At 56.5% G+C, this 24425-nt stretch overlaps 1 protein-coding gene across 4 annotated transcripts in view; it reads right to left on the bottom strand.

Moving 5' to 3' along the window:
- MEGF6 (multiple EGF like domains 6) overlaps nucleotides 1-24425 on the bottom strand; it is a 95261-nt gene that overhangs the window by 26345 nt on the left and 44491 nt on the right. For 2 of the 4 annotated variants that reach the window (XM_084787237.1, XM_084787238.1), the window contains exons 4-5: nucleotides 24253-24375; nucleotides 4767-4889 (exon numbers count right to left, since the gene is read on the bottom strand). In XM_084787237.1, coding sequence (XP_084643363.1) covers nucleotides 4767-4889; nucleotides 24253-24375 — 246 coding nt within the window. Of the gene's footprint in view, nucleotides 1-4766; nucleotides 4890-9394; nucleotides 9768-24252; nucleotides 24376-24425 lie in introns of those variants that run through there. The other 2 variants (XM_084787239.1, XM_084787240.1) reach the window with 1 other exon arrangement.

Raw genomic sequence — 24425 nt, 5'->3', positions numbered from 1 at the left:
CCCTGTCTCTCCCTGTCTGTCTGTCTCCCCCCCTCTGTCTTTCTCTGTCTCTGTCTCTCCCTCTCTCTCTCTCTGCCCCCACCCCCACCCCCTCCACTCAGGCTTCCCGGGGCTGGGAAGCTGACCCCTTGTGCAACCGTAACCCTGCCCGGCTTGGGAAGGGCTAGGACACAGGCAGAACTGCATCTGGGCTCCACCAGGATGAGTTTTGCAGAAGAGCCTGGCAGTCTGCGCATTTGAGCTGCCTGTGGCTTTGGCCCCAGACCCAGGACACTGGCAGCAGCAGCCTTCAGGGCCCATACAGCGTTCCTTGAGGCTTTTCCTCCAGGAAAGAGCCTTGGGGACAGACTGCAGCCTGTGAACCCCTTTGCTGTCTTGATGCCTGGGGAGTGAATGCTGTCAAGTCCACACAGGTACGAACAGGCCAAGGGCAGGGCTGGGCAGCCTTCCTCCAGTTGTGCACATGGTAGCACACATATGACTCTGGCGGTGGGACCACCATGGGTATGTGTCGTCAGCAGAGCCCTCCCCAACGGTGTCCATCCTGAGCCAACAGGTGTGACATCATAAAGAAAAGAGAGGCCACCTCTTCCATGGGGCTAAGCCAGTGACAGCCACAGTCACTTAAGACTGGCCCCGTTTGTCCTTCAACCCAGAGGACACAAGGAAACGGCCATATACAAGGCCGGTGCCCAGGTCACACTGAAAGCCCCTAGACAGGCACGTGTCACCTCAGCACGTCAGTCACCTGGAGAAGGAGGGCTCCCAGTGGTATTATGATACCCTGAGGCTGTGGCACTCTGGAGCACTACAAAATGTCATGGGAACGCAGGACTGACAGTCCTGGGGCACCAGCCAGACCACCAGCCTGGGCAGGCCCCGACTTCCCATGGCCAGGAAAGAAGCGACTGGCTCTGGCCCAAGCACAGAAGGCTAGAGCACCCTCCGGCCTGGCTGCCCCCCCCCCATCCCCACCCCAGAAATGAAAGGAAGGACAGAGCACTCCAGGAGGACACATCCCAAATCATGGGTGGAGCCCTTCTGTTCCCACTGGAGTGGTATCCACGGCAGGGACAATGTTGACAGCGAAGTCCTTAAGACTCTCATCTTTAAGAGCAGAGGAGGCTCAGCAGCTAAACGCGCTGGCTGCGCTCGCAGAGGACCCGGATTTGGCTCCCAGCATCCACATGGCAGCTCACAATTGTCTGTTAACTCCAGGCCTAGAGGATCCAGTGCCCTCTTCTGGCCTTGATGGGCACCAGGCCCACACATACATAGAGGCAAACAAACACTCTGACACACATAACATAAAAATAAAAAAAATTTAGCCGGGCACGGTAGCTGGGTCTAACAAAGAGAGTCCAGGACAGCCAAGGCTAAACAGAGAAACCCTATCTTGGAAAACAAAAATAAATAAAATTTAAAAAGAGAATGGAGGGGGCTGGAGAGATGGCTCAGAGGTTAAGAGCACTGGCTGTTCTTCCAAAGGTCCTGAGTTCAAATCCCAGCAACCACAGGGTAGCTCACAACCACCTATAAGGAGATCTAGTGCCCTCTTCTGGCCTGCAGCATACATGTGGGCCGAGCACTGTATAAATAATAAATAAATAAATCTTAAAAAGAGAATGGGAGTGGAAATCTTCCTGTGTTTTATTTCTATGCTTAGAACATTTGGAGCAGGGTGTGGTGGGGAGGGAGGGAGGGAAGAAGGGAGGGGAGGAGGGAGGGAAGGAGGGGAAGGAGGGGGCTGGAGGACTACACGTTCAATGTCAGATCTGGCTACACAGTAAGTTCAGCCCTGCTTTAGCCTCGTGACACCTTAGGAGGAAATAAGACAAGAAGGAAGGAAAAGGAAAGAGGGAGGGACAGAGAGAGGAAGGGAGGGAAGGGAGGAGAAGGAGAGAGAAGAGGTACAGGAAGAAAAAGAAAGAAAGAAAGAAAGAAAGAAAGAAAGAAAGAAAGAAAGAAAGAAAGAGTGAGTCAGTGCCAGAACCTTTTCGTTCCCTACCCTGCCTGGCCTTGGAGTGAGTACAAGGCCAGGCCTGCATGGCGTCCTCCAGAGGGCCCGGGACAAATACCAGTTCCCTGGCTCCCTCGGGCAACCTCCTCAGCCACCTCCAGCCCAGCCCAGCATCTCAGGGCAATCACAGAGAAGGCAGTTACCTCAGCACCTGGAAGGTGCACAGGACGGGGGTTGAGGGGCACCCAGGCACCCCTGAAGGAAGCTCTCAGGAGATCCTGTAATTACGCAGGAAGCATTTGAACTTGAATTCTGCCTCTTCTGAGGTCCCTGCAAATCTCTGGGGCCTTTAATGTGACCAACTCACGAGCTCACGCCCTACAGCACTGAAGATCAAGTGTGCCTCTCCTAGTTTCTTCTCCATCTCAGCCCTCCATTCCAGAGGCTGCAGGGCCCAAGCCTGGGGTATGTGCTTGCAGGGTTCTGCCAGGAGCCCAGCAGGAAAGGGAAAGTGGCACCAGCTGTGCACCAGCTGACCTCCCAAGAAGGGCGTAGCCGTGACAAATTCTTCCTACCTATGTCAGGCAAGGACCCACCACGGTGTAGGTGCTGTTATGAACCAGGTACAGCGACCAGGGGCCTCAGTCCACACCATAGGCTCCAGGGGTTCCAAAGAGGGTGATGGAGCCGGGGGTGAGAAAACAAGCCTCTGCCTCTTCAGAGACCTCAAAGAGTCCAGGCAGTTTGGCACGGGCTGTGTTGGGTTCTCCAGAGGGCCCAGGACAAATACCAGGTCCCTGGCTCCCTCAGGCAACCTCCTCGGCCACCTCCATCCCAGGCCATCACAGCCAAGGCGGTTTCTTCAGCCACCGGAAGGGGCATGGGGTTGAGGGATACCCAGAAGCTCCTGAGGAAAGCTCCGGAGAGATCCTGTAACTGCTCTGGAGCCTTCTCAGGCCCCCACAGGGAAGGCAGTATCTGGTGGACCCAGGCTGACAAACCCAGGCATGCTAGTCACACATGCACACACATGCACACAACCCATCACCACAGCCAGACGGGAGGAACACAGAGAGATGACCCGAAGATGGAGGATGAGCAGGAACCATATCCTCAGGGAATACCGAGGAACGTGTCACAGGCACAGCGTGGGAACAGGGATAAAGTAATGCTCAGGGGTCCACAAAGGAGACCACCAGATTCTTACCCTCATAGGGAGAGCAAGGTGTCCCTAAGACAGAGCTAGCTCCTGAGAGAAAGGAAGCCACCACGCCTGGAGGAGCCTGTGTGGAGAGTTTGAAGGAACATCTCTTAAGAGACACAAGTCATTAGCTACTGTCCCCAGGCAAAGCATGCCAGGAGGCCATGAGCTCACGAGAGAGGGAGAGAGGGAGCAAAAGAGAGAGAGAGAGAGAGAGAGAGAGAGAGAGAGAGAGAGAGAGAGAGAGAGAGAGAGAGAGAACACACCTGAGGCCACTGCTCCACATCCAACCAACACCCAGCAAATCAGATAAGCTCTCAGGTAGGAGGAGTCAGGAGGTAGCACGGAAAGAGGTCACCACAGCCACAGGGGCCACACAGGCCATCAGTTATAAACACAGGCTCCCAGAAGGGCCAGCAGGACTCCGTTATCACAGCTACCCTGGGACACACGGCAACATTCCTGCATCTGTTTCTCAGTCTCACTCGGGCAGCTGCCTGGCTCCTGCAGCGGAGCAGACAGAGGCTGGGACATGTGTGTATGGGGTGCGACCCCCCAGGGCTGGCACGTGGCCAGCCATATAGCAGCCAAGACCAGGCTGTTCAGAATTGGTCCAAGCTGTCTGGGTCTCCAAAGTGGGGAGCAGGGGTGCCTTCCCACAGAACGACGTAGAAACAGAGGAAGGGATCAATGTGTCTCTGACCCAGGCTGCACTGTGAAGCTCAGGGCTGCCTGACTCTGGCGGGCACCTTAGCCCTAAGCTGTCAGAGTCGCTGTGTTCTCAAGAGGCCACTAAGCCCTTTGCTCACGGCAGAGGCCCTCCAGTCAGTCAGGGCTTTCTGGCCGGTGCAGCTCACATTCTCAGGCTCCCAGAGAAGGCCTGTTCTGCAAGACCGACAAATGCTTTCTGCTGACAGGGCCAAGGCTCAGCCTGCCTCCTGCCACCCAAGAGCTACCCTCGGAGTCCACCCTCCCCCCCACATCCCATGTCTTGGCGGCAGCCCATGTCCCTGCAGATGGTCCCAGGCTCTGAACAGGACTCAGCATAGCTGCAGGGCATACACAGGCTGGGGACACAGAGACCCGAGTGAGCAAAGTCTTAGGGTGCTCGATTTTGTTTTTGTTTTTTTAAATATGTTCCTCTTTTTTTACAAATTTATTTTTAGTTGTATGGGTGTTTTTGTTTTTGTTTTTTTAAGATTTATTTATCATACAGTATTCTGCCCAAATGTGTGCCTGAAAAGCAGAAGAGGGCACCAGATTTTATTACAGATGGTTGTGAGCCATCATGTGGTTGCTGGGAATTGAACTCAGGACCTTTGGAAGAACAGCCAGTGCTCTTAACCTCTGAGCCATCTCTCCAGCCCAGAGAGGTTTTTTACCCATCCAAACCTCAGCCTCCTTACCTGAGTGGGGAGTGCTGCACCACCCTGCAGGGTGCAGTCAGGGGTCCCAGGCAGCCATGCTCCACAGGAAGGGAGCTGCTGCGTGTACAGCCCCAACGCCAGCCCACTCAGGCCTCACTGGGCCCCTCCCTCAGACCTCAGTGCATTCTGGAGAGTGAGGCCCATCGAAGGCTCAGAGCCCCAGGCAGGTGACACTTACCTAGGCAGGTCCTGCCGTCTGTGTGGAGCCGGAAGCCAGGTTTGCACTCACAGAGGTAAGAGCCGGGGGTATTCACACACCTGTGTTGGCAGCCGCCGTTGTGCGCACGACACTCGTCCACATCTAGGTAGAGAGAGAGGAGTTACCAGCCAGGCACACGCTGGGCCAAGCCTACCGCACCGAGCGTAGACTCAAGACCCTGTTAGACCGCATCTCTTCCCTCATGGCCCCAGACAGAGGCGGTGGCCATCTTCCACAGCTGGCGTGCCCTCGTGGGAAGAGCTACCAAAGGAAAATTGAGCACGGGCCACCGGGCCACTGTCTTCTTCATACCCAGTGCACACGACCCCCAGGGTGGGGCCAGCCTGGGGCCCAGCAGCAGACAGTGAGGGCTCTGGGGAAGGGGGAGCTTCAGGGCCAAGAAGGGACTCCAGGCATGGGCAGCACTTTTCTCTTTGTCTAAGCAGCAGTCTCCTTTCTGCTTCTCGATGCTTCCTGTATGGCGGGAATGTGCCCCTCACTCTGTGGTGCCCCATCCATGAGGTTTTTTTCTGGAATTTCTATGGTGAGGGCCACCATGTATCTCTGGGCCATAGCAAGGGATGTGCTGACGTGCCTACTGGCTGGCTAGCGAGGGACTCGCCTGGAGCCACACGAGGGTGCCCTGTTCTGTATACTTGTCACAAGAGGCAGGAAACAAGGGCACAAAGCCCCTGGTCCTGTTCCACAAAGCCACTGTCACATGAGTCCTCAGGCCCGGTAGCACTGACTGGACACAAAATACTTTGGGAAACAGAAGGCGCCCGGGCAGGGGCATGGTGAGGGTTCCGGGCTCCACACTGGAGGGGTCCAGAGAAGACTGGTTCCTGAGCTCCAACCCCAGAAGTACGCACAGCTCGGCCGAGGTTCACACCAGGGACTTTGTCAGCCCACTGGACAGTCTGGGCATTCCTGGGTACCACTCCTGCCCCTCCCCCACTGCCCAGTGCTGAGGATAAGGTGACCTGCCAAGGGCTTCTAAATCCTCCCAGACCAGTCCAAGGAAAGCGGCCAGTCTGCATGCAGTTGCATGCTCAGGAGCCCTGCCCAGCTCAGACTCTCTCGAGCCAAAGGTGAAGGCCCCCTGAACACAAGGCGGGAGTTGCTCAAGAGGATCCCTCGGCTAGCCCTATGCACCCAGGCAGCTAGGGTCTTCCTGCTAGCTCTCCATGGTCCTCTGAGACAGGGACAGTCGCCTCAGCCTCCTGTGTGCAACCAACTCCCTACAAGGGTCCCAGATACATCCGCTAGGCGTGGCCTTTATCAACGTCCCAAGTGCCTCCTAAGAGGGGCTGGCACACTGACTCCAGCTTCAATCCCTTCTGACATTCAAGGTGCTCCCTGGAAACGGAGGGCCTACTGTCCTGGGAGTGACGGCTTATGACAGCACAGTCTGGAGCTCTGTAGCACCACCGTGGCTCGTGGCACCGCCCCAGCACTGCCATCTCCCCAGAGCCAGCATCTGGACACAGCAGCCTCCCCCTACCCTGCCAACACACCCCTCAAGCCCCGACAGCCAGGCCTCTTCTGAATCCAGACAAACTCTTTTTACAGAAATAAGTGACATCCTGAGAGCCTCAGTTCAGCACAAAGCAGGCCACATGGTGGCACCACAGAGCTGTACCCAAAGGGCTCGGAGGAGCTCAGAGGCTCTGAGCTGACAGCTAGAGCTCTGGCCTTGCGTGACCGGAGGAGCCATAGGCCTAGCGGTCTAGCATGGGAGGCTAGATAACGTTCCTAAAGACGTTCCTTCCCAGAACACTAAGCAGCAAACTAAACACTGAAGACAGGACCCAGTAAAGGGCCATGACTTGGGAGTGTGCTGGACACGAGGCCACCATGAACCCACGAGGGTTGGAGAAAGCAAGCCAGGAGTGGTGACAAAAAAATTGTTGAGTTCTGGGCCAGCCTGTGCTACACAATAAGACACGTCTCAAAAATCAAGGCCAACAAGTGACAAGGAGGATCAGAGCAGGAGGGGCCAAAGACTAGAAGACACAGTGTGGCTGGCACTGAGGGTGGAGGCTGGGCTGTGCGTCCTAGACATGCTTGGCCTTTGCTCACTAGAAGGGAAAAAAGACACAGGTTCTCCCACACCTCAATTCAAGCCTTTTTGGACTCCCATCTCCAAAGCCATCAGATTACACACACTTACTTACTTACTTACTTACTTACACACACACACACACACACACATCTCTCTATACCTGATATATACATAACTGACATATATAACAAATATATGTAAATATATGTTTATATATTTAATATAATATAAATATTATATATTTAGTAGTTAAATATATAAATATGTGTATTTATATATATAAATATATATATTTGTTGTTTAAAATAGGGTCTCATTAGCTAAGCCAGCCTCAAGCTCCCTGTGTAGCCAGGGATAGCCCTGAACTTCTAATCCCCTGCCTCTACCTCCTGAGTGCTGGATTACAGACATATGCTGCTACATCTGTGCTTTAATGTAGTCTTGGGGACGGAACCCAGAGGTTTCTGCATGTCAGGCAAGCGTCCGACCCACTGAGCTACATCCCCAGCCTACGTCTGCGTTGTTTTAAGCCACTGTGTGGAGACTGAACTGTGAGAGCAGTCATGAGAAAGAACTACCCAGTTACAGACAGCTCTGCTGTTTGACTCAGGTCACATGAGTTCCCAGCCTGGCTGCCTTGTCTGGTGGTACCTGCTGGAGGTCTTCCTCACAGCCAGGCTCACAGGAGCTATCTGCCCCCTGGCATGCCCAGAGGCCAAGCTCCCTGGGATTTCGTATCCCACAGGCCCATGCCCCAGAACTGTACTATCTCCCCCACACAGACAGTGCAGCTGGGGTCACACTGAGCCTGAGATGCCCCAAATAGCGGAGCCCTCTGAAAGAGCAGGGACAACTAGGCTGCAACGGTAGCACAGATAACCTCTTGCTGGCCAGTGAGAACAAGCCTGCACAGAGCACGCTAGCAGGGCCTGAGAGCCAGAATGAAAGCTGCTTGTTTGACCTGCTATGTCTGGTAGCTGCAAACCCACTGTGCATAGAGTCCCCAGGAGCGCCAGAGAAAGGCTGAGGAAAACTGGAAAGGTCACTTTAAGTAGTTTCACCCCCATCTGCTATGACCAGTGACTGGCGACTTGGCGGTCTCATGACAGGATGGCCACACATGGTGGCAGCACCGCTGTGCCAGCCTGGGCCAGTTCGCCTGGGAGCTGGGTAAGCCTATAAGTACCTGCTAAGCTGTGGGCACTGCAGGCAGGCACTAAGAAGGCCACAGGAAAGAGAGGGGTGCCGGCCCTCTCCCATCCTGCCAGCTCCTGACCCAGCAACATGCAACAGTCAGGGCTAGCCAGCCACTCGATGCTGCCTCTGTGGAAACAAGCTCAGAACTCTCTCAAGCGTCTCCACGGCTTCCAGGAAACAGAGTCCTCTGGCGCCTCAGCAGCAAAGCCCACCCTGCCAGGCACCGAGTGACAGTCTCCTGTTGCCACACACGAGACGCCAGGTTCTCATGCTTGTAAATCATACTCCACCTGCCTTTCTCCTCCTCTGTGAAAGCCTCCGAGCAGGGACTGGGACCTTCTGAGGCTACCCAGGCTCCGTCCCAAGGGGCACTCACAAGGCAGTGACATACCAGCCCTGGCCTCTGCTTGGCACCGGAGGCTTTGGGACCCTCGGACTGAGTGACACAGAGGAGGCAGACAGCATCTGATTACTCCTTCAGGCACGGGAGAGCGGGACTCACCCCAGTGACATCTCCCAAGTCTGGGAGGGCTTAAGAGGGAGGACTCTTGTCACTCTTGTCAGCCCTTGTCTGTTAGATGTGAGCAACCAGTCACTTGGGAGACACCACAACCCTAGCCACATTCCTGAGGGTGCCAGCTCCACGCTCTGTACAGCCACGTGGAGGGAGGCTGGCTCAGAGGCATCAAACCCCAGCTCCCAGGGCAACTAGAGTCCCCACGGCTGCTGGAGTCTCAAGCCCAGAGCCTCTCAGTGGCCCTGCTGGCTTGGGGCCCAATACTAACACAGGCAACCCCCAAAGCCGCTAGGGACATCCTCCCCACGCACATCTCCCCAGTCTGGCCTTCTCACCTGACTCCGGAGTGGCTGATACAGAGGAGGGGGCCTCGGGAGCTTAGAAAAGCAAGAATGTTCACCTCCTCCACTCAGGGGGCCTCCTCCCTCCTGTTTCTTCAGGACACCTCTGGGCCCTGTCTCAGCAGCAGTGACCACCTGCTAAGCCCTTCTGGGTCCTACTTTCTCCAACCTCTGTGCTCAGCACCTGACACAAACTTTGGAAAAAAAAAAAAGCTGTGATGGCCCTTACAGCTTACCCAGAGGGCCTGACTCTGATTCCCGGCACCCACGTGGGGTTCACAACTCCAGTTTCAGGGGACCCAACACCCTCTTCTGGACTCTGAGGTCACTGCATGCAGACTGTACACACGCATACATGCTGGCAAGCTGGCAAGATATACAAACACATCAAACAAAAATAAATAAACCCAAAAGAGGGAGAAACAAAGGGAGAGCGTGATAGAAGCGGGTATCTGGTCCCACCCAGCCTTGCTCCTGAGGTGCCCACCTGGCCTCTGATCACCGGTGCTCACAGCGTAGCCTGCCTGGCTCAAGTGGCATGGGTAGCAGTTCCTCCACAGGTAGCGGTAGTGAGTGCTGGTGACACCCACCAGGCTGCCCAGGAGCCCAAGGCACCAAAGCACCACCAGCCTGCCCCAGCCTCGGGACGCCTCCATGCCAGGAGCCGTGGGCGTCCTGGGCTCGGGGATCTTGTTTGGGGCTCACAGATGAGGACTCCTCCGGCTCCAGGCTCCAGTGCACACCCAACCCAGACACAGACCGTGGACAGGCTCCAACTCTGAGGCACCGGGGCTGTGCGCCGGCAGGGAGCTGCGTTAGGTCTGGCAAGACCCGCCCCCTTTGCCTTTATAGTCTCAGCTTTCCCTCCACCCCTTGCAGGTAAAGGCCAAATCCTCAGACTCCAGAGGGAGCCGCCCCCACTCACTGCCCCGCCCCACCCCCAGGGGGCCACGATAGCCCCGCCTACCAGCCCGCCCCGCCAACCCGCCCCGTGCATTCCTGCTGGCGCACTCACAATCAAACCAAGATCCAGAGACACAGATCCCACAAAACCGCAGGCACATACATCCACAGCCACAAGACACATGTGCTCAGACAGGCCCACTGCACAAAAAGCGCACATAAGACCCACACAGACGCACAGCTTCAGACGGAGATGCTCACGCCAGGGTGCACAGTCACGGCGTCCCAGCCGACACAGAAGAGAAAACAGAAGAGTAGAGGCTGAAGCCATCCTGGCAAGGCTGGGAGGCCCCTGCAGAGGAGGCTTGGTGGGGAGTGAGGGGAGGCGGGGCAAAGTGAGGCCACGAGACAAAGCCAGAACCCTAGGCAAGGAGATGCTACTACCATCCCCCCCCCCCCCCCCGCCCCCAAAGGCCGGTCTATTCCACCCTCTACTGGGCTCCATGAGAGAAGCCTGGAAAGACTCCCCACACCCCTCAGCATGAGGAGAGACCTGGAGAGCAGGATAGAAAAGCTAGGAAGGACAGCCCAGCGCGCAAGGCCGAGGGTCTGCAGGAGATGCTCGTTCTAACTCCAAGAAGCTGCACATTCAGGTCCTTAACCAGTTGCCCTGGATCCAGCTCACCAGTGCGTGCGTGCATGCATTCGTGGAGAGCCAGGTCCAGGATTCCGGCTGGAGCCTGTACCTTTTCTGATGCATCTTCTCAATCACCGACTCCCTCGCTATTCCCAGGCCCCACATAAAGATGGGGAAAGAGCTGTGCCCAGCAAGCTGGGACACTTGGACAAGGTGTGGTGTTTGGTGACTGTGGAATCCCTGTTGGGAAGGTACTCCAACTCCAGGCTGAGTCCCTGAACGGGGTGAAAGGACAGGTCACCTGTCCATGCTTGCTTGGAGGCCCTCCCAGGAAGCTCCTGACAGCAGCCCACCAGGGAGGCAGCAGTAGCATCCTCGGAGCATAATCTGGTGTCCTCGAAGTGGCCAGGGTCTCTTTCTCTGAACACTACAGACAGTGAGCACAGGGCTCTGTTGTTAGCTGCAGCTGCCAGGAAGACAGATGGTTCCTGCTCCCTGGGCCAGCAGACTATGACTGGAGAGGTCCATGACCCACAGTCTGACCCACTGGCTACGTACCATACGGCAGAGAGAACCGCCTGTTGGCCAGTGGCCTCGCCCAGCAATCTCGAGCCTCTGGGAGAGACAACCTTGCGAGCCCACAATATCCCACCTGCCCTGTCCTGCCTGGAATCTGGGACCCAGCCTGCCCTATCACCTTACCTGCTAGGGCATGACAATGCAGACACGCCTGTCTGGGTTCTGCTGGTCTGCCAGGAGAGCCCCCCTCTCCTGCCTTCCCTGAATAGCACACCTCAGACTCCAAGCCCTTGCCCTGGGTGGGGTGCTTCCAGAAACCTCAACAGGCATGCTGTAGGTGGGGCTTGGCTGGCAAGCAACTCTCATAGTATGGCTTGCTACTGTTGAGTGGAGATTCAAAGGCGCCAACTTCTATAGTCTCTGGCTACTGGAAGGTAGGGGGCTGGGTGAATCAGACCAGCATGGGACCAGCTCACCTAGAGAGACAGGAAAACTCTCCAACTCAAGACACTTTACCAATGGGTGATGAGTCAGGGCTTCCTCTGCAGGCAGCCTTTGGGCCACAGGCTCAGTCAAGTGACAGGCAAGGTGGCGCTTAGTCCTGCTTAGGCAAAACACACTCCGACACCTTCCAAACTCAAGGCCCTGGAAATAGAAGACCACCCACTTGGCTTTTTGTTTGTATTTTTGGCATGCGTGTGCATAAATTTGAAACAAGCTACAGTTATCTGAGAAAAGGAACCTCAATTAAGAAAATGTCCCCATCAGATTGGCCTGTAGGCAAGCCTTTGATTAGGCATTTTTCTTGATTAATGATTTATATGGGAGGGCTCACCTCAGCATGGGTGGTGCTACCCCTGGGCAGGTGGTCCTGGGTTTTATTAAAAAAAAAAAAAAAAAAAAAAGCAATCACAGCAAGCCAGCGAGGGGCAGTTTCCTCAAGATTGAAATATTCTATCTTGCAGGGAAGCTCCTTAAGATACAAAGTACCAATTCAAAATAGCTCAGGAAGTCCCTGAAACTGACCAGACTCCTTAGGCCTCTCCCTGCTAAAAGTAAACAAAACTACTGAAAGTCACTTTCAGACCAGACCAGACCAGTGAGGCCCCTTGAAAGCAGAAACGAGCCAAGCTGAGCTGTCTGGAGGGGGCTTAGGCCAACTGGAAAGGTACTTACAAAGCCCAGTCTCCAACTAGTTAAGCTGCCCACAGGCTATGAAGTGTGCTCCGAGCTCCCAGCTTTTATGAGCTGTCGTAACCCATGCTGGGGTGGGCTTTGGTGATGTAGCTGTCTTTTAAGTCACTTCCTGCTCCTGTAACTAACCCCTCACCCATTGGTTTACCAAATTGGACAACCAGATCCTTAGTCTGTTGTGGGTTCCCCATCTGAGGTGAGTAGACTGTGTGTGTGTGTGTGTGTGTGTGTGTGTGTGCGCGCGTGTGCACGCGCACGCGCGCGCGCACACGTGCGGCGTCTCCCCAGAGGTCTGTCACACAGCAGTAGCGCCCCCCCCCCCACAGCCCATGCTTCTGCTCCTGCCTCCAGGTTTCTGCCTTGAGCTCCTGTCCAGACTTCCTTCAGTTGTCAAGTGTGCCCCGAGAGTTGTAATCTTAAATTAACCCTTTCCTCCCCAACACGCTTTGGTCGTGGTGTTTGTGGCTGTCCGAAGTCACCTCCAGGTCTCAGGCATTTGAACACCTGGTCCCCAGTTGGTAGCTATGTGGGGAGGACCAGGGGAGTGGCCTTGCTGGAAACAGTGTGTCACTATGGGTGGGATGGGGAGGGTGTTAAAACTTTGTCACTTCAAGTTAGCTTTCTTGGCTTCCTGCTGTAGATCTACTGGTAAGCTCACAGCCACTACTACAGCATTGTGCCTACATGTCTTTCCTGTGCCCAGTCCCCAGCCATGACTCCGGCTGATGCCTCGGTTTCTTCCTCTTTAATAAAGGGTGACAAGAGTGGCAGTACCTCCCTCCTGTGGAGAGAGTGTGGATATGAGTAGAAAAGTCAGGCTTGGGCTAATTTTTTCAAGACAGGGTTTCTCCATGTTAGCCTTCGCTGTCCTGGACTCGCTTTGTAGACCAGGCTGGCCTCGAACTTACAGTGACCCGCCTGCCTCTGCCTCCCGATTGCTGGGATTAAAGGCATGAGCCACCATCCCGGACAGGCTTGGGCTATTTAATGATGCCGACGCCCTAAGGCTAAACATTAAGTCAGTGACTGTGTCTAGAGCTGGTCTCTGAAGGACCTGTCTTCCTCCCATCCATCCTGAAGATGTCGCTGGAGTCAGCCAGACTGACCTCCAGCACTGGCCCTGTCCATCAGCGGCCATCTCTGCCCTCAGCCCCCACATTCTGGGTCCATGCTCCCTCATCTACTGACTCCAGTTCCCACTCTGGCCCAAATAGCAGCCCAGGAACTTGCAAAGCCACCCTACTGTCCCCACCATCTCTCCTCAGTGTCATTAAACATATCCAGACACAGGACTTTGGGGTCTGGATGCTGTTTGGGAAATGCCTTCCCAATGCAAACCCGCTGTGGCTCTGCCTGTGGAATGTCTGTGTCAGCAGCAGGGGCCACTCCCACCTCCAGCCAGCCCAGCTCCCTCCCGGAGCCAGCAGCCACCAGTCTCCTTTGTCCCCATACCCCCCACCCCAAACCCCACCATGACTCCCCCACTACATCTGTCAGAGCTAGGAGCCCCCCCCCCCCCGACTCTGGGCAGTGGGGCAGAACCAGCCTCTCCCAGAGCCAGAGCCACCAATACCTAGGAGAGTAGGCCCTGCTCTGTGGGCCTGTCTCCCAGCATCGTCCTTGGACTCCCTCTCCACAGACCTTTCCCTGAGGCATTAGCCTGGTCCAGCCCGGATTGCAGATACCTAAGTGCATGTTCCAAATCCCCCCCTCCAGGCTGAGTACAGAGCGGCATTGGGGAGGTACAGCTGCACAGGGGCGTGGCCTCTGAGGATGGGAGGGCCTGTTTAACACCTCCTCCAAGTTCCTAGGACTTCAGAGACACTCCAAGTGACCAGATTACCCTGCGCCACCCCTGCCCCACATCCATGTTCCCACCTGGCAATAACCCATAGGACCAGCCCTGGTGGAACCGCCTCTGTGGATCTGGTACAGGACCAAGCAGTAACCCCGAGAGAGGGCCAAGTAGTCCACAGCAGGCGGGGGAGGGTAGAAAGGCTAAGAGGAAGTAGAGAACTTTAGAGAGGGTCCCAAAGACATCTAAATCTAAGGTCCTGAGCTACCCCATGGTGGGGTGAGGCATGGTTGAGCAAGCAATGATGCCTGTAAGTATCTTCACGTGCCCACTGTCTAGGTACGTGCCAGTCTAGGCACGCTCCCAAGCAGACCTCAAGGGCACTGAAGGGACAGTCGTCAGGCCCAGCGAGGGGGTAGACAGCCCACATAGACAGAACAGGGTGAGCTGCCGCCAGCCATCAGAACAAGGACAGCCCCACGCCAACGGCATCTGCATCTTCAGCTCCAGGGCCAAGGGCACGGAAGAGGTTCGGGCCCGCCATCTTTAATTGTCAACATGACGCAACCTGAATTATCTGTCAAGAGTCCCAGTGGAGGATTGCCAGAGTTGACCGTGGAGGACTGCCCTAATTGAGTTAATTCAAGTAGGAAAGACCTGGTCCTGGTGTGGGAGGCACCGTTTGCTACACAGCGAGGCCTGGGCTGCGAGAGTGGAGAAGCTGAGCGGGACACAAGCATGCATGCGTCACTCCCTCGACGCTTGACTGTGGGTGTGTTACAAGCGGCTACCTCAAGCTCCTGCTCAGTGATAGGCTGCAACCCAGCCGTGGCTAAAGTAAACCCTCTCTCCCCGAATCTGCTTCTTCTCGGGGTATTTTATCAGAGCCACAGAAATGAAACCAGAACAGGTCTGGAAATTGTATGGGAAAGGGGAACTGAGCCCCTAAGCCAAGGAGCCTCCCTCTCACCCCTGAACCTCCTCTCAGACACCACATGCACCTGCCGGCTCTTTCTGACCCCTCACCACCAGAGGAGGTCAGTCTGCAGTCCGCAGCCAAAGATAGCTCGGCCCACTTCCCTGTGGAGCCCAGAGTCTGCAGCATTCCTCCCAAGCTCTCTCCTACTGTGCTGTGTGGAGGTTATTTCAGGAGCAGAGTGTGCCAAGGCCCCCGCCTGGCCTCAGAGCACACAGGGCCTGGCTGTGCCTCCTGGAATCGTTCTGAGTTAGCCTTCTGGCAAACCCATTACCAGTCTCCACTCCTCACCCAAGCCGAGGAAGACAAATGAATCCAGCTGCCCTTCCTGCCTGCAGCCATTCCTGGCAGGGTCAGGTGGAAAGAAGGGAGGGCCCGCAGCCTTCCAGAGGGATGGGCCTCCTGGGAGAGCATTTCTGACCCGCGGCCTCTCCCAGAGGCCGGACATCCCAGGGAACACTGGACCCACACAGAGAGAGCATCTGAGAGCCCAAAACAAGAACACCACCAGGGGGCAGCACAAGGGATAGACCTAGAGCCACGCAAGGACCTCAGACCGTGTGTTCACATGTGTGTGTACGTGTGTGGTATGTAGCGTGGTGTGGGTGTGTGGTGTGGGGGGCCGTGGGGGTGTGTGTGCATGCATGTGTGTGGTGTGGGGGTGGTGTGTGTGCGTGTGTGTGTGTGTGGTCAGTTTCTCGGTTGTCTGTCTGCTGTTGGGTCTCTCTCCCTGCAGTTGTGTGAGACCCAGAACTGCCTGATGGGTACACATTCCCACCCTACGGAAGGTCTCTGTCATCTCCCTGGGCCCCAGGGGGAGCAGTAACCACAAGACAAGCCCATGGACACCTGAGTCTCACCCTGCACTCAGCGGAGAAGGGGAAACTGGCATTAGTGACTACAGAAGCTTCCTGGGCGAGGGTGGCCTTTGGAAGTGACATCTTCAGGAATACAAGGCTAGCTTGTCAAAGAACAGGGGAGTGACAGTTGTTAGGCGAGGAAGAGCAGGAGGCCTGGCCACGAGGCAGTGAAGGGGGGAGTCCTCAGCAGAGAGCCTGCATCCCAGGACCTGGCCCATAACAGGGTAGAAGGCATCAGCCGGCTGTGGGACTGGCAACTGGATGCCTTCCTGAAACCTCCATGGCCCTGCAGCCCCTCTGGTCACTCTCCTCACCACCTGCTGGGTGCTAGGGCAAAGGGCGAAGGGCAAAGGTTGGCAGCCTGCTCCTGCTGGAGACCCCAGAGGCTGCTGCCTCACAGCACCCAGAGAAATGTACTTGGCCATTAACTCTTGTTATGCCCAAGGCATAACATGCTGCCCGGACTCTGCACCCACATAAAGTTCACAGCAGGGTTTCCCCTACTCTTGAGCACATACATCCTGTACCCCCAAAAACCTCTACACTGGCCCTAGGAGGTGCATGGGTCCCTTCATAGCAGCTGACCACAGAATTTCCCCCCATATTCTTGCTGTCTGTCCCCGAAACTGACTGTCCCTAACTGTAAAGGGTTCTAGGACGGGATTCTGAAGGTTCGATGGCATCAGGAGTCCAGCTACCCAGCAGGGTCTGAGAGAACTGGGGGGAGGGAGCCTGGGCTTATGACTCACTTCTAGGGACGCCTTCAGGAAGAGGCAGGGAGAGCAGGGAAAGCATGGCAGACAGACGCAGCCTTCATTCAAACCAGTGCACTGAGAAAAACAGCAGCTGGGAGACATGGCTGCCTTGGGACAGGCAGAGAGTGGCCGGGTGGGGGAATCGAGGCAGGGGACAAAAGTGGAGGAGAGGTACCAGTGAGGCTAGGTAGAGGGCGCCCCTGCCCCTGCCCTGCCCCTGCCCCGCCCCGCCCCGCCCTGCCCTGGAACTGGCCATGAGGTGCAGGCGCTGCAACCTGGCCTACGTACCCTGCGTACCCTGCCGTCTGCTGGCCAGGAGGGCCTCTCAGCTCCACATCCAGAAACATAAGGGAAAATGAGTTGTTCTCTGTCACACCAGGCGTGCGCACCTTTTAAGGCAGCTCAGCATCTCTGCTACCCACTAAGTGCTGGTCCACCCAGGAGGAGACCACTAGGGGGTAAAGCCGCTGAGGTACCACCAGCAAGAGGTAAGAGAAGGGGTGTGGTGTTGGAGGAAGCCGGTCAGAGCAAGAGTGGGGTTGAGGTGTGTCCAAAGCCCGAAAATCTCGCCCCAAATCCACAGGAGTAGGATCATCCTCCACCAACCACCACCCCAGGGTTTGCATGTCTGGGTGCACATAGCCCTGTGCCCTCACATTTGCCTCCTGGAGGAGACCCAGTAACCCTGTTAAACTTCCTCTCCCCTTATAAGGTCATGTCCAGCAGCACCTGGGATCCCTCTTTATGCAAATGAGCCATCTCCAGCACCTTGGCCCCTACCAAAGGGGTACACTCACCCAAAAGCCCTTACCCACCTCCCAAAATTTAAGTAGCCGTCGCTCCCCCACCCCGTTAAATGATCTGTCTCCCTGAGGCTGCAAGAGTCTGCTTTCCTGCTCACAGCTGCCTCAGGTCGCTTCTGCTCCTGGCCGGTCCTGCCTCACTGCCCCTCCTCAGGTCTACAGTCTCTAGCTGGCGTCAACGGCTGCCTGCAGCTTCCCTTTTTCCAGCCATCAAGACCCCTAGTCCAGTGCAGAGACTTCCAGAACCAGGGCAAGATCTTGCCTACATCATCTGATGGTCTTTTCCTCAACCCAGGGGCTTCCCCCATGGGATACTGGCTAGGATTCCTAGAACACACTGAGGCCCACCATCCTACTGTCCACTTCCTTTCCTTATATGTAGTTTCAGAATGCAGCTTCTTTTAAGGATGTTTTTTTGGGTGGGTAAGGGTGGGGGTAACTGTTCTTAGAGCCAGTCTCTATATCCCTAAGCTGGCCTCAAAAGTAGAGGAGGGTGACCTTGAACTTCGGACACTCCTGTACTCCCTCCCACGTCTTGAGACTGTAGGTAGAAACAACCATGCCATTTGTGCAGGCCCAAGGATTGAACCTGAGGCTTTGTACATGTCAGGCAAACGCTCAAGCCCCAGGGCTGGGGATCCTGAGTCACCCTGTCCTACGTCAGCACTCCGGGGCTCAAACCTCGGCCCTCATGGTGCCTATATCTGCCTGACCCCACAGGGATTTCTGCCAAGAAGGGTGTTGGTGTGTACCAGAGGCCACAGGCGGCCTGTTCTGGCATCTTCCAGAGATGCGCCAGTGCCCTTGACTTGGGAAAAGTGGGACAGGCCCCTTGCACTGTTGTCACCGGACTGGCAATGTACTGATCTTAAAGGCAATTACTTCCTTGCCTTGGCCTCAACCGCGAGTTCACCTGCCAGTTTGCTCACTGGAGGAGTAAGCGTGGGCCAGCAATAGGAAACGAAAGCTTTCAACTCCCAGCACCTCCGATGAAGGAAGGGCCTGGCCACGGGCGGCTCTGGAAAATCTGCCACTGACCTGGAAGGGTTGCATTTGTACTTGGCTTCCTTGCCATATGCAGAAGACAAGTAGGCTGGGAAAGGCCTGATCCTGGGCCTGGCATAAAGAAGGTTATGACGCTGTGGCCAGGAGGCCAGGCTCGTGCCTGACTCTAGGTCCCACAGGTGTGTGGCCACAACCCCCAGCCTCAAGCTCTGTCTGCGGAGCAGGCCACTCTTGCCGCTATGACTAAACACCTCATCTGGTGTGCCATCAACAGTAGGAACCGACTGATCAGAGCATTAGCCGTTAAGCCAGGACAGAGGCCGGCAGAACTGGCGCCTGGTGAGGCCCGCTCCTCATAGGCGGCACCCGCATCCTCCTTAGAGGGTAGATGGGGCCACAAGGTCCCTTTTAGGTTCCTTACAACCACTCCCCTTCATGCTACTACACCGCAGATTAAATTCAACATCCGAGTTCACAGAGGACACGGTAGAGCCGAATGCCAGCCGCGTGCCAGGTACTGCCGACCAGAGAAACAGAAGCTTTAGGAGAGTGGGACGGCTCCTGAGGGAGCAGGAGCCGTGCCAGCAGCCAAGCACAGGGGCCCGAGGTCGCCAACCAGCTCACGGCTCCTGCTCATCTCTGTCCTCAAGCTCAGCTGGGAGGGCTTTCCTGCCTCCTTGGAAAGGAGCCTCCTCAAGGATGATGACATAGTGTCGGTGACCGGGCGCTGACCCACATGGCAGCCGTGAGTGCCAAGTACATAGTTGGGCCGCTTCAGGTGCGGCTCTTTCCGTCCGCTGAGGCCAGGCTACCCTAAGAAGTACAAAATCCACAGGCGCTAAAGACATTGGGAAGACTTCCTAGGAACTCTGCACAGAAAGGGGGGGTCAGAGAAGGCTCTAGTTCCAAATGGGTACAGAGACACAGCCACCCGAGGCGTCAGGCACAAGAATGAGGGTTTGAAGCAACAGCACCACTGGTCCTCCCCCATCCCCTCCCCCGCACCCCGTGGACCAGTACAGCTGGCCTGGGTCAGCTGCTGTCAAGCCTTCCCTAATCAGAACTGCTATTCCCTTCCCACGTTCCTTCCTCTCCCTAGGGACAGAGACAGAGTCCTGGCGGAGTCCCCAGGCAACAAGACTGCACTAGTGGGTGTGACCGAAATGGGACTGGAGCCACTGTGACAGCTGAGAGCCAGTGACACGGACTTCTTGGGAACCCTGGTTTGGGGGAGCCTCCTCGGGGACAGTAGCATAGTGCTCAGGAGGAGCTGGAGCCCATGAGCTTCCCGGGGTGCTCCCAGCTCTACTGTTAAACCCCTGAAGCTGAGGGCAAGACAGGGGCCCAGGTCAGCAGGCCGAGCCTGCCCCTGGAAGAGTTGTCCATTTGCCCAGGGAAAGTCCTGGCCATCCCTGTCCAGGGCACCAAGGGTCACCCCCTTGTCCCAGTCTCCTCCTTTGTCTCCTGGCAAAAGTGGGTTCGGTTGGGGCATCTCTTGCAGAGTCCCACCCTGCATGGGAGGACAGGCCTGCAGACCTGAACCAGGAAGGGCTCCCAGGCCTCACGCTGTCCCTACCCACCCTGACAGCACTAACTTCTCAGACTGAGACAGGATAATCCTCCCCATTCCAGGATCACAAGAGCCCTCTGGCCATTCTCTCAGGAAGGACTGGGCCCATCTCACAGGACGGGCAGCAGAAGCAGGAAGCAAGATAAGGTCACCTGTGGCCTTGGAGCTTGCCTGAACCCGCCAGGGGCCCCAGGCCTGATGTAGGACCTGCCCCCATTAGAGGAGAAGGCAGCGGGGGGTGGGGGTGGGGGTGGGGGGGTTGGCCCAGGACAAAGGCTGGCCATCCACAGGCAGTGCTGGGAAAGACCCTCTGCACCCGTGATCTGCCTCTAACCCTGGCCTGGGGCCTGGCAGTTGGCTAGAAAGATGCTAGCCTCGGCCTCTCAAGACTTCCTCTGAAGCCTCCAATGACTTAAGAGCCGAGAGTCCTGTCTGTCTTGCTTTACGGACAGAGGCCCAGGTTCAGACACATCCCTCAGTGACAGCCTGACAAAGCTCAACCCTCACCATGGCTGGGACACACAGAAAGGAGCTCTGTTGGGTCTGTCCGGTCAGTGTTTGCCTCATCAGCATGCAGGCCAGGTGTGGTATGTGCACATGTGTAATCCCAGATCTGGGAAGGGGAGTCAGGGAGACTCCTGGGGTTTATAGCTGCTGGCCTAACTTGGTGAGTTCTAGACCAATGAGAAACCCTGTCTCCAAAAAAAGTGGATAGCAGCTGGGTGGCGGTAGCACGCACCTTTAATCCCAGTGTTTGGGAAGCAGAGACAGGTGGATCTCTGTGGGTTTGAGGACAGCCTGGTCTACAGAGTGAGTTCCAGGACGGCCAGGGCTACACAGAGAAACCCCGTCTCAGGGGGTTGGAGGGGGGCGGTGGATAGCATCTAAGGAACAATATCACAGGTTGTTCCTCCCCCCTCCCCCCCCCGCCCCTGCCACACACATACACATACACATATAGACACACACTAACAATGAAATGGGTATCTCTAGGTCTCCCACACACAGGCCTGGCCCTACCTTACCTATTCAAGACTAGTTCAGGGCAGAGACCGGGACACAGCCAGCAAGGCAGAAGCAGTGGCTAGTGAGTGTCACTCTGGCCAGCCAGTCCAGCTGAGTGGACTCGGCCCTGGCTCCAGCAGAGCCTCCCAGAACATGACATACATACACCAGGCTGGAGCAGGTCTCAGGGCCAGGGCCAAGACACCTCCGGCCAGGCTCCCACGCCAGCACTCGTTTTACAGAGGCAATCCATCACTCGCAGTGGTTTCCGGGCTCACCCAGGCATCAACTCCGCGCACACCTCCCTGGATGAGCGAGCGAGAGAGGCCGTCTTCCCTCCTGGGACATCTGCACTTCCTACAGCCTGTGCTCACACGCGCAGACAGCCTGCACCCCACAAGCTGTGCTGCCTCATGTTTGCCAGAGGAGGCTGGGCTGGCAAGGGACACAGAAAGCACAGCAGGCTCCTGGCTCTCAGCAGAGGCCCCTTGGCCATGGAGTGACTTAGAACTGCAACCATCCCAAACTCGAAGAGCTGGGGCATGAACCCCGGTGGGGGGCGGTGGGGGGGGCAGGGAAAAGGCAGGAAGGGGAGAAGGCGGATGCTGTCGGAGTGCAAGGTTTGAGACAATCCGTGTCTGAGACACCATTTGGCCTCTGCCTAAGACTCAGTGATCTGACCGTGCCCCTGCCTCTGCCCACCTCTGCCAGATGGCAAAGACCTACCTGCCCTACCCTTAGGGACCCCAACCAGAGACTCCAATGCCTCACAAAGAAACTCGGAATCAGGCCTGGAGCCACAGGCCTGCAATTGCCGTGACTACTCGGGAGGCTGAGGCAGGAAGATCCCAGGTTTAAGGCTTGCCTGGGCCACAGAGTGAAGTCAAGGACAGCCTGGGAAACTTAGCCAGACCCTGTCCCAAAGACGGCGGAGGATGTAGCTTAGAGGTAGAGAGCATGCTGCCATGCCCAAGTTCTGCAGCCCCCCTGGGTGGCCAGCTTTGGTCACTGCCCTCTTCTGCATTCTTTCTACCTCACACCTGGGGGGGGGGGCACGAGTGGAGGCTGGCCCAATTGGTTTGTTTGCTCAGCTCCCAGTGTCCACATCCCACATGGATGCGAATCAACACAGCACACCAGGCTCCAGAGCACACGCTACAGACTCCAGCTTCCTGGAGGAAGATGATGGGATGTACCCCTAACACACACACCAAGAGCATCTCTCTCCCAGACAAGATGGGTATTAATGGGATGGGAAGGTAGCAGTTCTTTCTCTGGGGCCCCATAGGTCTTTAGGGGCGTCACCGTTTCCCATGCCTTAACACGTACCTGTCTGGAGCCCCACTTAGAGCTCCCAATCCACTCTCCTGGCCTACAGGAAATATGGGGCCAGCAGAGGCAGAGTCAGACCCACTGCACCAGCCCAAAGCAACTGACCAGAGTCTGGAGCAGGAGTGCTAGATAGACAGAGAGGACCCTGGGTGCCAAGAAGCACCTGCCCACCTCATGCACCACTGCATCTTGACGTTGAATGTGTTGTCCCAGACTCTGATGTCATGTGAGGGACTTCTGGGACGTCTCCATGGCTGTGGTGAGCCTTCCTGCAGGCTCTGGAGAGACCCCGAGCATGGCGCCTCACTGCCTGACCCCAGAGGCAGCGGGTACTCTGGGTATATGCCCAGGCGGGCACAGTGATTACTGGGTCAGGCCAGGCACTGGTCAGCCGTATGGATGACTGCCATACACTCCAGAAGGCAAGCCCAGAGGAATGCTGGGAATCTGCACTGCCCAGCAGAGCCCTTGATATGGCTTCCTGGATGCCTCTGAAGAGAGGGGATTTCCAGACTCCCAAAGTTCAGGTAAGGTGAGGCTGTGGGAGCACTGGACGGCCACTTCAGGCCAGCCCCATCGAGGACGCCAAGGGGCTGGGGAGCCTGATTCCATCTTGGGTGAGGAAGCAGCAGCCATGGGAAGGAAACTACAGGACAGGTGGCACTCAGGGCAGGGAGTAACCAGTACTTGTTAAGATGAACTGGCTCAAAGAAAGGTGTCCAGGGCCAGACCTGTACCAAGTCTGTCTGTCTGCTCCTTAAACCAGTTTAGCATCACTCCCTCCTCTCAGATGGAAACGCCTCAGGCTTGTTGTGATGAGGGAGGCTATCTGGGACCAGTCAATCTCCCTAGGACACATCTAAAGGTCACACTGGGGGACTGTGGCCCACAAAGGTCTTGGGTGCTATGTACAGCCATGTCAGAGAGATACGAGAACAGGGAAGAGGGGGGAGGGGGCAAGCTGCTCTCTGGAGTTGACTTACTAAGCCAGTTCAAATCACGAGCCATGACTAAAGCTTAGTGTCCACCCAAGGCCCATCTCTCTGCTGGCAGGAAGACGGGCAAGCACAGGGCACCGTCAGGGATTCGCTGTGCGGGCATGGAAACACAGACACAACCTTCAAGCCCTGACCTGGGCTACTTCCCTTTAGGCTAGACACACGGAGGGAGGTGCAGGCCTAGGGAAGCTAGGGCATGTGACCCCTAGGGCCACAGCCACATTCCCCACCTCCAGTATCCTGCTGGCTCTAAGAGCAGGTCAGAAAGGAGAGCATGGGTCTTCTAGAATGTGACACGCAGAGCAGCCACCCCCACCTCAGTGTCTCTCCAGACCCCAAGTCCAGCAGGCTAAGGCCCAGCTCGCAGGCAGATGGTTCACAGATGGACAGTTGAATAGCTGCAGACAGTGTAACACTTAACTGAGGACATTCTGAGACACACGACAGTGACTGTCTGATACAGAGAGAAGAGACAGGCCGTTGACTCAGGCCCAGGACCCTGGCCACTCACGGCCCCAAACACTCCAAGAGGCTCAGCTGTTCAAACCGGCCCTGGGCTCAGATGTGAGGGCAGCCAGGGAATGCAGAAAGTGCGGGTGGGGGGAGATGGCGGACATGGCAGGGCTGGGGATAGCGGGGCCTCCTCCATCCCCCTGCTTCCTCCCCTCCTCGGCTCCCTGCGTCTCCTCAGGATCTACTTCTGTCTGGTCTTGATTTTTGCTGACAGTCTGCCAGCAGTGTTGAGGCGGAGTCACGGGGCTGGTTCCGAGCTGGCAAGCTGCTTCCAGCCCGAGCCTCTGCCAGTCTTTGTTTGACAGGCAAGGTCCTATCAGTGTCACCTGGCACCCACGGGGATGTGGGCCCTTCCCCCCCCCCCCCGCCCCCAACACACACAGGGACTTAACTCCTAGTTCCAGCTTGGGCTTGCCCCTGCTCCCACCACCCACTCTCCCCACCTGCCCCTCCCCGGGCAGAGCGACAGACAGGTCCTACCTTGGCAGGTTTTGCCGTCGCCCTGCAGCTGGTAGCCGGGTGGACAGCGGCAGTAAAAGCCGCCCACAGTGTTGCAGCATGGGCCCTCACAGCCCCCGTTGGCATTGGCACACTCATCGACATCTGTGAGGGGTGGGGGTGGGGGTGGGGGAAGAGCGGATAAGCACGTTGCC

Source organism: Acomys minous (genome assembly GCF_964271855.1).
Source record: "Acomys minous genome assembly, chromosome: 6".
Taxonomy (NCBI): Eukaryota; Metazoa; Chordata; class Mammalia; order Rodentia; family Muridae; genus Acomys; species Acomys minous.
The sequence above is the reverse complement of the archived record's forward strand: the minus strand, read 5'-3'. Positions and strand labels throughout refer to the sequence as shown.